Below are 14,758 nucleotides of genomic sequence, written 5' to 3'. Positions count from 1 at the left end.
GACATTGGGATTGGGCGAAGCCGCAGAGGAGAATGCGTTGTGAATACGAAGGGAACTCTAATTATACTTTACAACATTTAAAAAAAAGAAAGAAAATAATTACATAGAATAGAGGAATCGAAAGCAAAGTCTTTACTAGAGATGAGCTTGGGATGGTACCGGTACCGATCCCGAAATTCGAAAATAGTTAGTACTGGTATCAGTTCGGTACCGGACGGTAATGGTATTTCGTGAAAAATTCGGGAAATACCGGTACAGTACCAATACTGAAAACTCAAAACTTGGTACCGATTTGGTACCGACGGTACGAAATCGGTATTGAATTCGGTACCGTACTGGTACCAGTACGGTACCGTTACCAATCGTACCCGTACCGAAAACGCTCACCCTAGTCTTTACCACTATCCCATGGTTCACTTTGTCATTCCCTTCGTAATCTACCGTTAATTCTAAAGATAAAATTTCAGATAATATTCTCGCCCATGCTTTTTAGGCTTTTGTTATTGAAAACCACTTTATGACCTTTATTCTTTCAGTAATCCACTAGAAGAAGTGACTATATATGATACACTATGGGCGCGTTCGTTTCACAAAATTGGTGGAAATTAGAAAGAATTGGAATTAAAAGCCCTTGAAATGGCTTGTTCATTTCGTTGGAATTGGAATTCAATTCCTTCAAATAAAGGGATTCTGAATCCTTCTAAAATGTAGAGGATTTCAAGTGAATTTGTTGGAATTTTTTATAGAGTTTGTTTTTTTTACCAGAACAACGAATAAAATATTTTAGTTTTTTTTTTACTATTTTTGTTTTCAATTTATATTTTGAGTTATGAATTTTTAATTATTATTTGTAACGTCCGTCACTTTCGGTGTAAGGATTTTACGCTTTGTAGAGTATGTACTTCTCTCGGGACTTGTCCGGCATTTCTCGGGGGCCTTCGCGTCATTCCTGTAAGTTAAACTAATTAACTTTTTCACCAAGTTGCTACTTATTTCCATTTGGAGGGGCTAGAGTGCAAGATTTTTATATCATAAACAAAAAACCCTAACCCCTCTTTCTCCTTGGCCGATCGGAACACAGCAGCAGCCTTAGGGCTTCGATTTTCTTTTTCTGCAGCCAATTCCAAGCGTAAAACTTCAATTGAAGGTTAGTCCCATATTTCCCCAAGTCTTTTACACCTTAATTGGTCATTCTATCTCGCGTATTGATCGATAAACGGCTTGTTCTGGGCTAACCGGGTGGCTGTCCAATTGAGAAATTCCGGGACTGTTTTGGTGGAGGTTTTTGCACCAACATCTTCCTAGGCATTTCTAGTATAACATACTTTAAAATCATGTCCATTGGTGTTCGTTTGATTGGTCAACTAGTTGTAGATTGAAAACTAGTTTTCGGTTGTCTAGAATAGTGATTTGTTGCGTTTAACGCGAGGGATAAAGTGATGAGCAATTCAGTTCGGATAGCCTCGGTTTAATGTACGGGCTGTTGGAAAATGATTTTTTATAAGTATTGGGGCTGAATTGGTTGTCGGTTACTCAAACGGGTCGGTACAATGCGATTACGGGATCTTTGCTTATTTCAAAAACCAATAAGCCCATTAAAGTTGTTTCAATAAGCAATCTTAGATAATACAGTTATAATAATACTAATAATATAGATATTTATGTTGTTATCATCACATATATGAACGTAAATACTACTGACTCTAATAATTTGATCATTTTCCACAATTTGCAGATTACCGGCTTTGACTTTTCAAGATAACAACTAGCCATAGTGTCACACCCCGACCAATGAAGGCGGAAACGTCGAGGCGCGACATGATTATTCATTGCACAATGACACTATAAAGTTAGAATATTTAAACAACTCATTTAAATCCATATCATCATAAATAACACAACAATTGTTCATACAAAATGCCAAATAGATAGATAAACAAATAACTTGTTCTTTTATTTACTAATATCCTAAAGCCAAGATAATAAGTTTCTTCAAGTAATCCAATCAAGCTAACATCAAACCTGTAACATTGCATAAAATAGAGTTTGTCAACACGAAGGTTGGTGAGCAATTTTCATAGTTTTGGACAATAAGTATATAGTATGAAATCCACAACTAGTATATGAAAACAATAAATAATAGCAACAATTTAGAAAATAAAACCGTCAATAAAAATACATTGACGAACAGTCAATAAGAATACATTGACGACAATAATGAAATCGTCAATAAGAATACATTGACGACACCTTTCTATATGGGGATACCATATATACTCGGAATTAACGTATGATCATACTTTGATGAGGCTACTCGCCTTAGCATTCAAGAGGCTACCCGCCTTAACATTCAAGGATTTGCACATAATCATGTAAAGCATATAACACCAAATCGAGTATTTATTTAAGTAAACATATACAATACGTGTTGTGGTTTAAGACTCAAGTATAAATCATTTGAGTTTGAATAAGTATGCAATGCCACCCCCAAAACGAAAGATGGAAAACGGGGGATGAAAAAGTACTCACATTAACAAGTAACTTGAAAGACAGTGTCGTGAATAATCGGAGAGATCGGTTTAACGAGCAAGACCTATATTAAACGGGTCTTGTGTTAGTAGGTAGTCTTGGAAGGGTTTAAAATAAAATACATGACAAATAAAGTAAATAAATAAAGTTTAGGATTTAAAATGTAAATATTTGAGAAATTAAAGAAACGAGTTTTGTAAAATAAGTTTACTCGAAACCGGGTCTCGGTATTCTATTCATTAGTTTTTTTTCTTTTTTTTACTCAACCTATGTTAAGTAATAATGTGGGTTAAAATGCAATATTGCAAAACCCTTGGTTATAAGAATACCCAAAACGAGGTTTAAACGAGTGTTCGGGTTTGTCGGTTCGAGACTTGATAATTGACCAAGCTCACAGTTAACTTCCCAAAATAATAAATGTTATGAGATAACTCAATAAAATCAAAATAGACTTAACCAAGTATGTAGTTCTATTGTGAAGAACCTTAACGTTCGTTAAGCGAGTATACGACCTTATCGGTTCGAACTTGTTATAAGATCAAGTTGGTTACCGACATGCCAAGTATGTTTAGAAACTAACTAAAATTGATTTAAAATATAATCTTGAAGAAAAATATGAGTTTTGGTGGCTAAAAACACACTTGTGTGTCTTAAGCGAGTGAACTCGGTTTAGTTCGGTTTTTGGTTCGGTCCTTGACTCGGAATAAGACCGAGGATGGTTACCACATACCCAATTACCATGGAACTTGTAAAATAACTTATAAATAATAATACTCAAGTTTTACATTCAAAAAGTTAACAATAAAGCTTTTAAACAAAAGTTCGGTTTTTGGTTCGGTCCTTGACTCGGAATAAGACCGAGGATGGTTACCACATACCCAATTACCATGGAACTTGTAAAATAACTTATAAATAATAATACTCAAGTTTTACATTCAAAAAGTTAACAATAATGCTTTTAAACAAAAGTTCGGTTTTTGGTTCGGTTCTCAACTCGGGATGAAACCGAGGCTAGTCACCACATACCCAATACCATGGAACTTGACAAATATGAAAAATAAACTAAAATATGTGGAATTTAAGCAAGTATAACAAGTTATATGGTTAGATTTGTTAAATATATAAACAAGGACTACAAAGTCCTCCATGTAACCTTGCCTTACTAGTCCGACATTTCAACCGGCCGAGACCGGAGAAATGAAAGACCGAAGGTAAACAAGGAGTGTATATTATATATATGTTGTAACATCAAGCTTTAAGTGTTGAGAAGTTAATTAAAATGAAAGATTAGCTTATGAAGAACAACCTTAGAATTCAAGAATTTGAGAGAGAAATGAAGAAATGAGCAAGCACAAATGAAGAAGATGGGTGTGTATATATAGAGTAAGTTGAATGGGTCTTTCATAAAGGGTGTTTCATGAAAATGGGTTGGTTATAGACCCAAGAAGCACAAACTACAAATGGGTCCTTCAAGTCTCCATTTTGGTAGTTTTAGTCCCTGGAGTTCGTTTTGAGCGTTTTCGGGGAATTTTAAGAACCGAAAAGGGTGTTTTTTTATCCAACAACTATAAAACAAATATTTAACATACAATTCATCATTTTGATAATATCGAAAGGTTCGGGATACAAAACGGGTCGGGTTTACATTAAGAATACAAGTATAAAATAACCCGAAATTGACAAATGTCACACATAGATTCATCACGCCATTTTGACATGAGGTAAAAGCGTGCTATCGTAACCATTTGACATGAGTTAATTTTGCTTAAACTGACCCGAATTGATTTTGCCTGAACCTGTTTTGATGTGAATTAATGGTTTGCTTAAATTTGTTCCGACCCGAACTAATTTGTCTTAAAAACTGTTAAAACACAAAATCCTCAACTTTGAACACATGATATAAATTCGGATTTTGATGTGTAAAAAGGGTTCTAAACTCTGCATAACTGTTTCATTCAGGCTAGAGACCTAAACCTTTTTATTATAAACACCCAAAAGATAAAACTATTTTCACCCAAAACTCACTATACTCAAAATAAACAAATTAATATATATATAACTTCTACTAGATAACCAATCTACAAGCTAAAAGCTTCAAAAATCTGGTGGTTGAAGTTCAATTAACACAATCAGTTGAGTAATTTTCTAAATCTTTACACAACTTAACCTAGTGAAATAGGGAAACAATAGCAAGGAGAAATTAAAAGATTACCTTGTGAAGAAACGATTAAAGTGAATCAAATTGAAGGGTTTTGCAGACTTCTTCGCACTCGTGCGTGCGGTGGTGAAGTGTGGACCAAACTCCGACAGTGGAGTCGGTTATTTTGGGAACACTTGTTGTGGTGGACTCGAACAGAAGATCCAAGCCAAGCTCAGAAGATGGGGGTAGGGTTGGAGGGAGAAGAAATGGAGTGCTGGGTGAATTTGGAGACACTCGATACCATTTCCTTAAAGTTTAAAGATGAAGTATGGATTGGAGTGATTGTTTACATGATTTTTCTTAATTTTAGAGATGATGAAGATAGATATGGAGAAGCAATTGGGAATGCTCTTGACCCCCACCCCTCCCCTTTTCATCATTCTTTCTTCTTCTTCTGCTGCTTACAGCCACCACACCATGCCGCACTTCCTTCCTCTCTTATCTTCTCCGACCATCCATGGCGGTGGCGAACAGGAACATGGTGGAGCCACACGTAACTCCACCTTGATTCACATAAGAAGGTTAATCGCGTCGCGAGTCGCTTACCAGTTGATTCGCATCTAAAATATTCGCACAAAAATATTCGCACGGGTTGCGAATTCAACAGTTCGCATGAAGAAGATTCGCATACCAAAGGGTTCGCATGGCGGTGCAAATTCTTTCCATTCGCATGCTGTGCGAATTCCTTCCATTTGTGAAGGGCTTAAACGGATATGGGTTGTACACGGCTTAGGTTTGAAGTTCGCATATGGTTAGTTGGGTTTGGATATGGTTTAGCTTTGGTCGCACCTCGGGTTTCGTGCGTGTTTTCTGGTCACCGGAGATCCGGGTTCTATTCTCACCGGACTCAGATCCCGGCCGTAGCTCGGCCGTTTGTGGTCATATTGATGAACAAGAAACAACTCAGGTTCTGCGGTTCAGGTTTCTATATTGCAAATTTAGCTCGGGTTCTAGTTTCGACCGCACCGTCAGGATCGGTTTTCACGGAACCGTTTGCACCAATTTGTTGTTTGCATTATTTGTTTTCTTAACACCTTCTTGTTATCATTATTATTTGATTGAAACTCACTATCTTAGTTCATTTATGTCGATTCGTATATGTCGGTTTGGCTTGGTTACATGTTAATAATCTTAACGAGTAAATGAACGACATGAATACAATACTTACCTTTTTGGTGTGATTGAACAAGATCTAGTGATGGAGGATTGGATTTGGAATATTTGATGTACATGTGGTTTTTGTTGTGTGTGTATGGGTGCGATAATGATTGGATAATGATGGTGAGATGATAAGGATAAGGATGAAATTTAGGGTTTTAGGGTTAGACCCATAATGGTGTTCAAGTCCACTAACCATAATAACCTTACCCTTTCTTATTATTTAACTATCCTAATTTACGCAACACGACACGTTTAAAATGAACTTATATTATTTATTTAATAATCCTTGAAAACGAGGATGTTACATAGCAAGAAGTTAGAAACCAAACAAAAGAAAAGTTACAATGCAACATTACACAAATCTTTCCTCAACAAAATTTGAAAGATAAATGATTTTTTATCAAAGAAAACCAACGGGATGAGTACTTTGTTTCTAGTCTTTCAAATGCAAAAACAAGCTGTGCGGATAAAACCTTGTTTTTCCAGGTGCCCAAATTGCTAGAAAATATATGCTGATATTAAATAAATATCCTATCCATTAATCAATCAATCAATCAAGACTGTACACCAATGGAGGTCTGCAATCCATCTTCTTTTTCTTCAACTCCAACATCATCAACATTCCATTTCAAATCCTTCATCATTTCACCTCCAGTTTCTCTAATCACTTTACCCAGCTCCTTCAAACCCACAACGCTCACAATTTCTCGCAATCCCTCCCCTAAAACTAAAGAGAAGTTTTCAATCTTTGCAAGGGCGTCGGCTGCACCACCCGCAACCGATACCGTCAAAGAACCACTGCCGGCGGACCTTGTTGTCCAAGAAACCCAAGAACCCAATTGCAGGGTGAGATGAGATCATCATTTCATTTCATTTCATTTCTTGTATGCATTGAAACTGTTTGTTAAATGTCCCCACTGACATTTACGGCTGTAAACAAACGGAATTTGTTTAAAATCTTCTTATTATTAAACGGACGACGAACGTAAACGTACTTCCCGTTGACGTTTCACGAACTGTTCGCCAGATGTTCGGTTCCCTAGTGACATTATTTTACTATTACCACTTTTTAAACAAGTTGTTAATTTCTGACATGGTACGCAATTTAGGGTTGGTTTTGGGCCAAACAAGGACGCAAAATAATGAATTTGTGCCTAAAACTTTGTGCTTCAGTTTTCTTTTAACTCATTATAGAATAGTTGGGCAAAAAAGGTTTTCGCCACACCTTTTATTAAACTTTTTTAAGTTAGTTAACTTTCAAAAATAAAAATTATAATCAATAAATTTAATAACAAAAGTCGTTTTTTTTTGTTTTACGGGTTCAGTTTGTTTTTATTTTTTTGGTCTTCATTACATGCAAAGCCAAAACAGAACCGTCATTTTGGTTTTTGAAAAATCATAAAACCAAATCGTCGGTTTTGTGCTGGGTTCGGTTATTTCTGTTTCATGCACACCCCTAATCTGGGTTGGCATAATCTAACCCGTTTAAAAAATGGGTCACTTCGGGTTGACCTACTTAATTTAACAAGCCGTTTTCAGGGTGACATGTTTAACACGTTTAGTGAAACCCACCAACCCGATTAACACGTTTACAACTTGAACGACCCTCCAAACCATTTGACATTTTTATTTAAATAAATGGTGAAACGGCTAATTGTGTGCGGGTCAGGGTTGATGTTTTCAACACAAATAAAAATGCGGGTCGTGTTTGAAAGCACTGTAAATGAATAATTCTGGTGTTGAATAAGAGACTAGATCACTAGCTTGTATTTGAAATCTACTACATTTGACATCAAAAGTCAAAATGCAGCTGTTCATTTGGTTAGTAAACACAATTGCTTGTGTAATTGCCAGTTTTTTTCTACGTTTTTAACCTTTGAAGTTTGCAGATTCGGGTGAGTGTAGAAGTTCCACCTGTCATATGTGATGATTGTTACAAAAGGGTCATAACTGAGTTTATGAAGAAGGCAAAGGTACATTTAAAGTTCAACCAATTTTTGTTTCTATGTTTATTTGCATCCTTCATTTTCTTTGTATTTTTGGTTATTTTGTTCAGGTTCCAGGATTTCGTCCCGGAAAGAAAGTTCCAGAAAGTATTCTGATAAGTTATATTGGGAAGGAGAATGTTAGGAAGGCGGCCGTTGAAGCTATTCTAAAGAGAACTCTTCCACATGCCATGGAATCAGTATGTAGCTTTTCTTGTTTAGATTTACAAAATTATTTATTCTGAATGAAAAATTAACATACATATAATGCATAATTAATAAACTATATAGATTATATTGTATTAAGTATTAAACTTTGGGTTATACTTTTGGTTATAATTTATATATGTTAAAATTTGGGATTTATTTTAAATATGCCAGCGTGCCACATAAACGAGCCAACGAGCTGAGCTTACCTGGTAAACTCGGGCTTGGCTCATTTACAAACTGATTTGGCTCGGCTCGTTTACAAGCCAATCTGGCTCGGCTTGGCTCGTTTACAAACGAGCCAATCTCTAGCGAGCTTTTTTCAAGCGATCCTCGGGCTTTTTGAACCCTACACTTATCTTGCACAAGCGGTGTTTAACCTCATCCCATTTGTTAACAAGGTATTGGTAGTAACAGGTTTTCACGTTTATAAAAAGAAAATTATCGAATCTGTTCAGTATGCACACATAGTATTTAAGGAACTGTAAACTTCTTCCACTAAATGGTTATGCATCTATAATTTGTGTTCAAATATAATTATAGCATAATTTTAAACATCTTACTTGATATTTCACAGATAGAGTCGCGGGCTTTGAAGGACTCAATCCGCATTACAACCACATTTGCAGAGATGGAAAAAACATATTCTTCCTTGAACACCTTAAGGTATGTCAAAGGTCTTACATTTATAGTTATAAAAAAGTATTTGTACGCTTTTTTTATGTTCTAAATCTTTATACAATTATGTTGGTGGTAATGTGGTATGATAGGTATGATATTATTGTGGATGTAGCACCTGAAATAAAATGGGCCCCGGAAGACGGTTACAAGAATTTGAAGATTGTAGTTGAGCTTGACAGCGAAATAGAAGCAAAAATAGCTGCTGAACGTGAATTTAAACGTCGTTACAAGGCTCTAAGTATATTGAGAGTTGTCACGGACAGAGGACTACAGGTGCTAAATTTTAACTAAGGGTCCTCTGATTCTTTTGAAAATGCTCAAAATCTCATAATGTTAAATGGGTCTATTTGTATCTTTTAAAGTGTTAAGAGTTAAATTAGCACCAGAGAATACAAGCAATAGATGATTGCCAACAATTCAATATTTTATGAATGATTAAAAACGATTACTATGAAACTGAAAATGAATTGAATTAGAATGAAAGAAAACTATGCCTAAGCACTAATACAACGGCTATAATTACTAATCCTTTCTCGCTAACAAACTGTTAACAAGCATACTTCATAGTTGGCAAGAACAGTTCCTCATCTTTAGCCATCATGATGTTAGCTTCCCAAACTTTGACTAGCCCATCATGTTGACTTTAGTAATATACCAGACTCTGACTTTGACAATATTTGACTTATTCAACATAAAGGTGGCAGTTTTGATCCATTTAGTCTGAATGGGCAGACTTGGGTTGTTTTTATCTCTAATAAATTTTTTGCCTAGGGGTGTACATGAAAACGAAAATACCAATCTGTAACCGAAATAATCGCCAAACTGAACCGAAGGAACAGAACCCAACCCAACCAAAACTGACGGGTTTGGTTTATGTTTTTTAAAAACCAAGTTTCCGATTTGGTTTCGGTTTTACATGTACTGAAAACTGAAAAAACCATAAAAACTGACTCTTGTTATTGAAATTATGGATTACAATTTCTGTTCCTTATAGTTAAGTATTTTATAAAAAAACTAAATAATTTTAGGCCCAAATGTGTAAACTCAATTAATCGTCAACTAACAAAAATATTTAGGCCAACGTTTATTGTTTTGGGTCATCTTTTTTCCAGCCCATAAATTTCAAGTCCAAATCGCATAACAAAAACTTGAACCAAGCCCATTATGAAAACCGAAAACAAAAGAAACCAAAAGCAAGACCGAATGGTTTTCAAAAATCCAAAGACTCAAATTTTCGTATTTTGGTTCAGTTTGAGCCCAAAACTGGTCCATTTACTTATGAAAGGGTCGAATTGGGTTGTGCTTTTATCTCTATAAGAGGGTACTGACTGAAAACAGAATTATTATTATGGTTACAACGTCTATCATTTACTAACACATGATTATAATCCACAGATAGGTGACGTAACGGTCTTGGACATATCCGCAACAACAGTGGAACAAGAAGGATCCGAAGTAAAAGCGGTTCCAGCTGCAGAGAGTAAAGGTATACTCGTCTACTGTCTTAAGTCAAACTTCATTTCTTTGCCTTTTTCAGTCAAACATCATCAACTTCTTTCAATTTGCAGGTTTCCAATTTGATACAGAAGATGGAGATAAAGTCATCCCAGGTTTTCTGGACGCAATAGTTGGAATTCGAGCAGGTGAAACAAAATCTTTCCCGCTTGTATTTCCAGATTCATGGAAACAAGGAGATCTGCGCGGTCTTCCTTGTCAATTTACCGTAAGTTTCTGTTAATTAGTAATGAGAAATAACATGGGTTAAATTGTAATTATAAAAATAGTTGAGGGGTTAAAGTGGAAATTCTTTTTAAGGGCAAAGTAGTAATTTCACTTATCTTTGAAAGCAAACTGTGTTCATAGCGACCAAATCCATAGTGTTTAAACCGTAGGAACGAAATCCTTAATTTGACTTGAATGAAAGGGACCACTTGTGTAATTCACTCTAGTTATTATTAAGATTTACTAGTTAATGGCCTGTGGGCCCAAGTTAGGTTTCCTTTTTTCTTATCTGTAATTACAGCATTCATATATTAATTTCATTATTCACATTTACTAGAGAAATTTATTCTTTTTGTTTATTTGTTGTTAGGTTGAATGTAAAGAACTCTTTTATAGAGAATTACCAGAAATGAATGATGCCATTGCTGAGAAGCTTCTTCCTGGATGCACCACTATTGAGCAGGTTACACTTGACATGTATCCTTTTTTTGTTTAACCAGCATATGAAGTAACACCGGTTAGTGTAAACGACGTAATGCGTTGCAACATATGAACTTTAGCGACGTTTATTGTACTTAATGAAGTTCAAGGACAGAGTCTTTAAGTTACCTCATGCATAAAGGACCAAAACAGTAATTTTCTTTTTTGTTTTTTTACTACATTACATGCCAAGTTGAAATGGGTCAATTTTCATCCCACTGACTAAACAACGGGTCACTTTGGTTTATTGGCTAAAAAAGTCGTTAATGGTCATCCAAAGTCTATTTTAATGCACACACACACACATCTAAATTGTTATTCCAATATTTAGATTAGTATTGTAATAGTTTAATATTTTTTTCAGGTTAAGGAGTCTTTGTTGGAGAGATGCATAGAACTGGAGCAAACCGCAAAAGATCAAGCAACAGATAACGCAATTCTCGACCAGCTTCGGCAGGTGTTTTTAATTAATTATCTACAAAAATTAAATATAATTATTAATTTCTTCAATATGAATAACTTGTTTAAACTCTATTCCAGATGGTTCAAGTTGAAATTCCTCAAACTTTGTTTGAAGAACAAGGCAGGCAGCTTTATGGAGCTAAACTACTACAAATACAGGTCCAAACTGATTTTTTTGTAATATTTATAAGTAGTTAAACGGAGGTAAAAGAATAATCTTTAACCCTGAAAAAGTCAAATGTACATGCAGTCAAACATGAAACTAAATGAGGAGCAGATAGCAACGCTTTCGAGCCCTAAAGCGGTGAGAGAATATTTAGAAAACCAGCGGGAGAATATAGAAAATATAATCAAGCAGAACCTTGCTGTTGGAGATATTTTCAAACGTGAAAATCTTCAGGTGCGTGTTTTTTTTTTCTTTAAAAAACACGTTAATAAGAAACATGTAAAAAGTTACTAAAAACTTTAACTTTTCACAGGTTTCAACTGATGAGATAGTTAAAGAAGTTGAGAGTTCTGTTGCTGAGTTCAAAAAACACAAGCAAGAGTATAATGAGGAAAGCATTCAAGAGCAGGTATTTTATTTGTTGTTTGAAATTTTTGTTTTTCTTTTCTCTGCATAAAATTTCAAATAAAATATATTATAGGTGATTAAATAACCATTTTGTTAGAAATACAAAACCATCTTCATATTTTGTATATTTTATTATGGAAAATGATTTCACTTTTCATAAATCCTAAACATATAATATGAGAAGTGTTTATTAAAGATATAATTTAGTTTTCCTCTAATAATTTATAATACTTAATAAAAATCTAAACATACGGTTTTGTTCAGTTTTTTGCCTGCATTTCGAAAACTGAGTTGGTACCCAAAATATAAATTACATCAAATTGTAGAATCTTAATATCTACAATTCCCCCTTATTTTCTTGATCACTTTATATGCCTATTGTGTTTCATCAAATGCCGTTACTCGTTAGGTGCAAGAGGTGTTAGAGGGAGCAAAAGTGCTTGAATGGTTGAAAGAACAATCGGATATTAAATATGTAACCTCTGAATGACAAAACATGAAGAAACATCCGCAGCCAAACACGTATTTTTGTTCCCAATCATTGCTTAGCTAGAATGTCGGTAAATGAACAAGAACCTTTGTAGCAGAGAAGAGAAATAATTAACTGTCGAAGATTTTTTCGTTGTAATTTATGAAATTTGTGTGTTAGCAAGTACATGGTGTATTGTTATTCAATGTCATGTTTTTTGTAAAATAAATAACATTTAAATGCTGTAGTTTTGTATGCTATGGGTATAGAAGCTGCTAAACTTCAGTTTTCTGTTTTGATGTGCTATTATCACTGTAGCATATTTAGGACATGGTATGAATCCCAGTCTAGATGTGTCATTGAAGGAACTAATTTCACTTACAATGTAGTTTTGCAAACAACCTCAATACTAAGTTCTTGTTTGAAACCACCGCGTGCTAAGAACATGGCTAGTTCTCTCGTAATACTCTGGTTGTTAGAATCTCGTAAGTGTATGAAATCATGAATGCGTTTTCATCTGACATGTAGACCTTGATGCTTGTTTAATATACATCCATCTTGATCATCACAACTAAAATAATATATTAGGTATTTATGTGATTCTTAGGGAGCGTTCGTTTCACGGACTTTTTTTAAAGGATTTGGAATTGGAATTGGAATGGAATGGAATGTTTGAGAATCCCTATCATGTGTTTGGTTGGTTAATATGTATTGGAATTGGTTTCGAGCTGACACGAGTTTTCGCACTGGACGGGTTGGGTTTCGGTTTCCTTTGTTTCTTTTTGGTCGGTTTCGGAACACTGGACGGGTTGGGTTTCGGTTTCTTTTGTTTATTTTTGGTCGGTTACGGATTCGTTTTCGGCCTTTTGTTTCGTTGTGGCCGGTTTTTTCAGTTTCATTTATGTTTGGTTTCAATTTTTTTGTTTCGTTTTGATCGATTTTTTCAGTTTCCATCAATTCGGTTCAGTTTTGGTTTGTTTTTGTCGACTTTCAGTTTCGGTTCATTTCTCGTTTTTTTAGAATGAGGGCAAAGGCGGAAACGTTTTAGTTTTTTTTTACATTTTTCGTTTTTATTTATATTTTGAGTTATGATTTTTTTATTAATTTTTCTGAATTTTTTTATTGTTATTAAGAAAATTCTTTATTTTCCATAACAATCCTTTAAAATAGTTGGGATTTTAAAATCCCATGAAATGTGGGATTTGATGGGATTTAGTTTTCATTCTCATTCTTTCATTTAAAGAAAGAACATATCAATTCATGGGATTTAAAATCTCATTCCCTAGAATTCCTTTCAAATCCTTAAAACGAACAGGACCTTATAATTCTCTACGCTAACTAAAACCCTAGACCTTATAGTTCTCTACGCTAACTAAAACCCTAGATTAATGTGTAATTAGTTGAATTGAGTCCATCATTATGGAATTTGAACAATGGAATGATTTAGTATGATTACTTGAAAGTTGTCCACCGAAAAGGTATTCGATAAAAATGTCACAATGAAGTTGTAAATCACTTGTGACGGGTCGATGGATGAACTCGAGATGCATATTGTCACACCCCAACCTAAGACGAAATGCTGAAGCGTAACTGATTGCACAGTAACTCACAAGACAATAACATTAATATAGGGACAATAACTAATTCTTTAATTTAAGTAATCAAAGTACATCACATATTCCGAAACAAAACATTATCCAAAATAAAACAAATTCAAATAAATGTTTTTTTTCGTAATAGCCTAAAGGTATCCAACTAACTGCTTATCTTCAACTATCCAAGATAATAATCTGCAACATCTATAAAAATAATTTTATCAACACAAGGTTGGTGAACAAAAACACAATTTAATAAATATAATAATAAAAACCAATTCTTATGTAGAAATGTAACTACAACAAAAAAGGGATGTGATTTACTCACCTTATAAATTGGCGAGTGGAAGGAAATAAAAATATAGAAGAAACCGACTTAAGCGAGCTGACTAAACCGAACTTGATGATTTCCAAAAAATTAGGTAAATATTTCAAAGTTAAAATAAAACCAAAACGAACCAAAATTAATAATAAAATCCGAGTTTATACTTAAAATTAAAGAAAACGAACTTTAAACGAGTGTTCAGTTCGTAGTCGGTCTGAATGTCATTATGAGGTCTAATTCTGATCCAACACGTCCAAAACTTAATTTTAAATATAAAATATTGAAAAGTCAGAAGCTAATTCAAGTCAATTCTTAGTATAATTGAAAAGCCCCAAATTAATTTCCAACATAAACCCTAGATTGATTTT

The 14,758-nt window shown here is 34.4% G+C and overlaps 1 protein-coding gene across 1 annotated transcript; it reads left to right on the top strand.

Annotated features, from left to right (window-relative positions):
* Positions 1 to 6,460: 6,460 nt before the first annotated feature.
* LOC143612305 (trigger factor-like protein TIG, Chloroplastic) lies at positions 6,461 to 12,701 on the top strand. Its single transcript, XM_077086328.1, has 13 exons — positions 6,461 to 6,736; positions 7,780 to 7,863; positions 7,947 to 8,075; positions 8,660 to 8,748; positions 8,853 to 9,036; positions 10,159 to 10,249; positions 10,332 to 10,486; positions 10,856 to 10,948; positions 11,330 to 11,422; positions 11,506 to 11,586; positions 11,678 to 11,827; positions 11,907 to 12,002; positions 12,411 to 12,701. Exons 1-13 carry the CDS (start codon positions 6,461 to 6,463, stop codon positions 12,489 to 12,491), a joined length of 1,602 nt encoding a protein of 533 aa, XP_076942443.1. The 3' UTR covers positions 12,492 to 12,701.
* Positions 12,702 to 14,758: the final 2,057 nt, after the last annotated feature.

The sequence above is a fragment of the Bidens hawaiensis genome, unplaced genomic scaffold (assembly GCF_021521415.1).
Source record: "Bidens hawaiensis isolate Kalapana, Puna unplaced genomic scaffold, B.hawaiensis_p1.1 tig00034209_1, whole genome shotgun sequence".
In the NCBI taxonomy this organism is placed as follows: domain Eukaryota; kingdom Viridiplantae; phylum Streptophyta; class Magnoliopsida; order Asterales; family Asteraceae; genus Bidens; species Bidens hawaiensis.
This window is presented reverse-complemented; position numbering and strand designations above follow the sequence as displayed.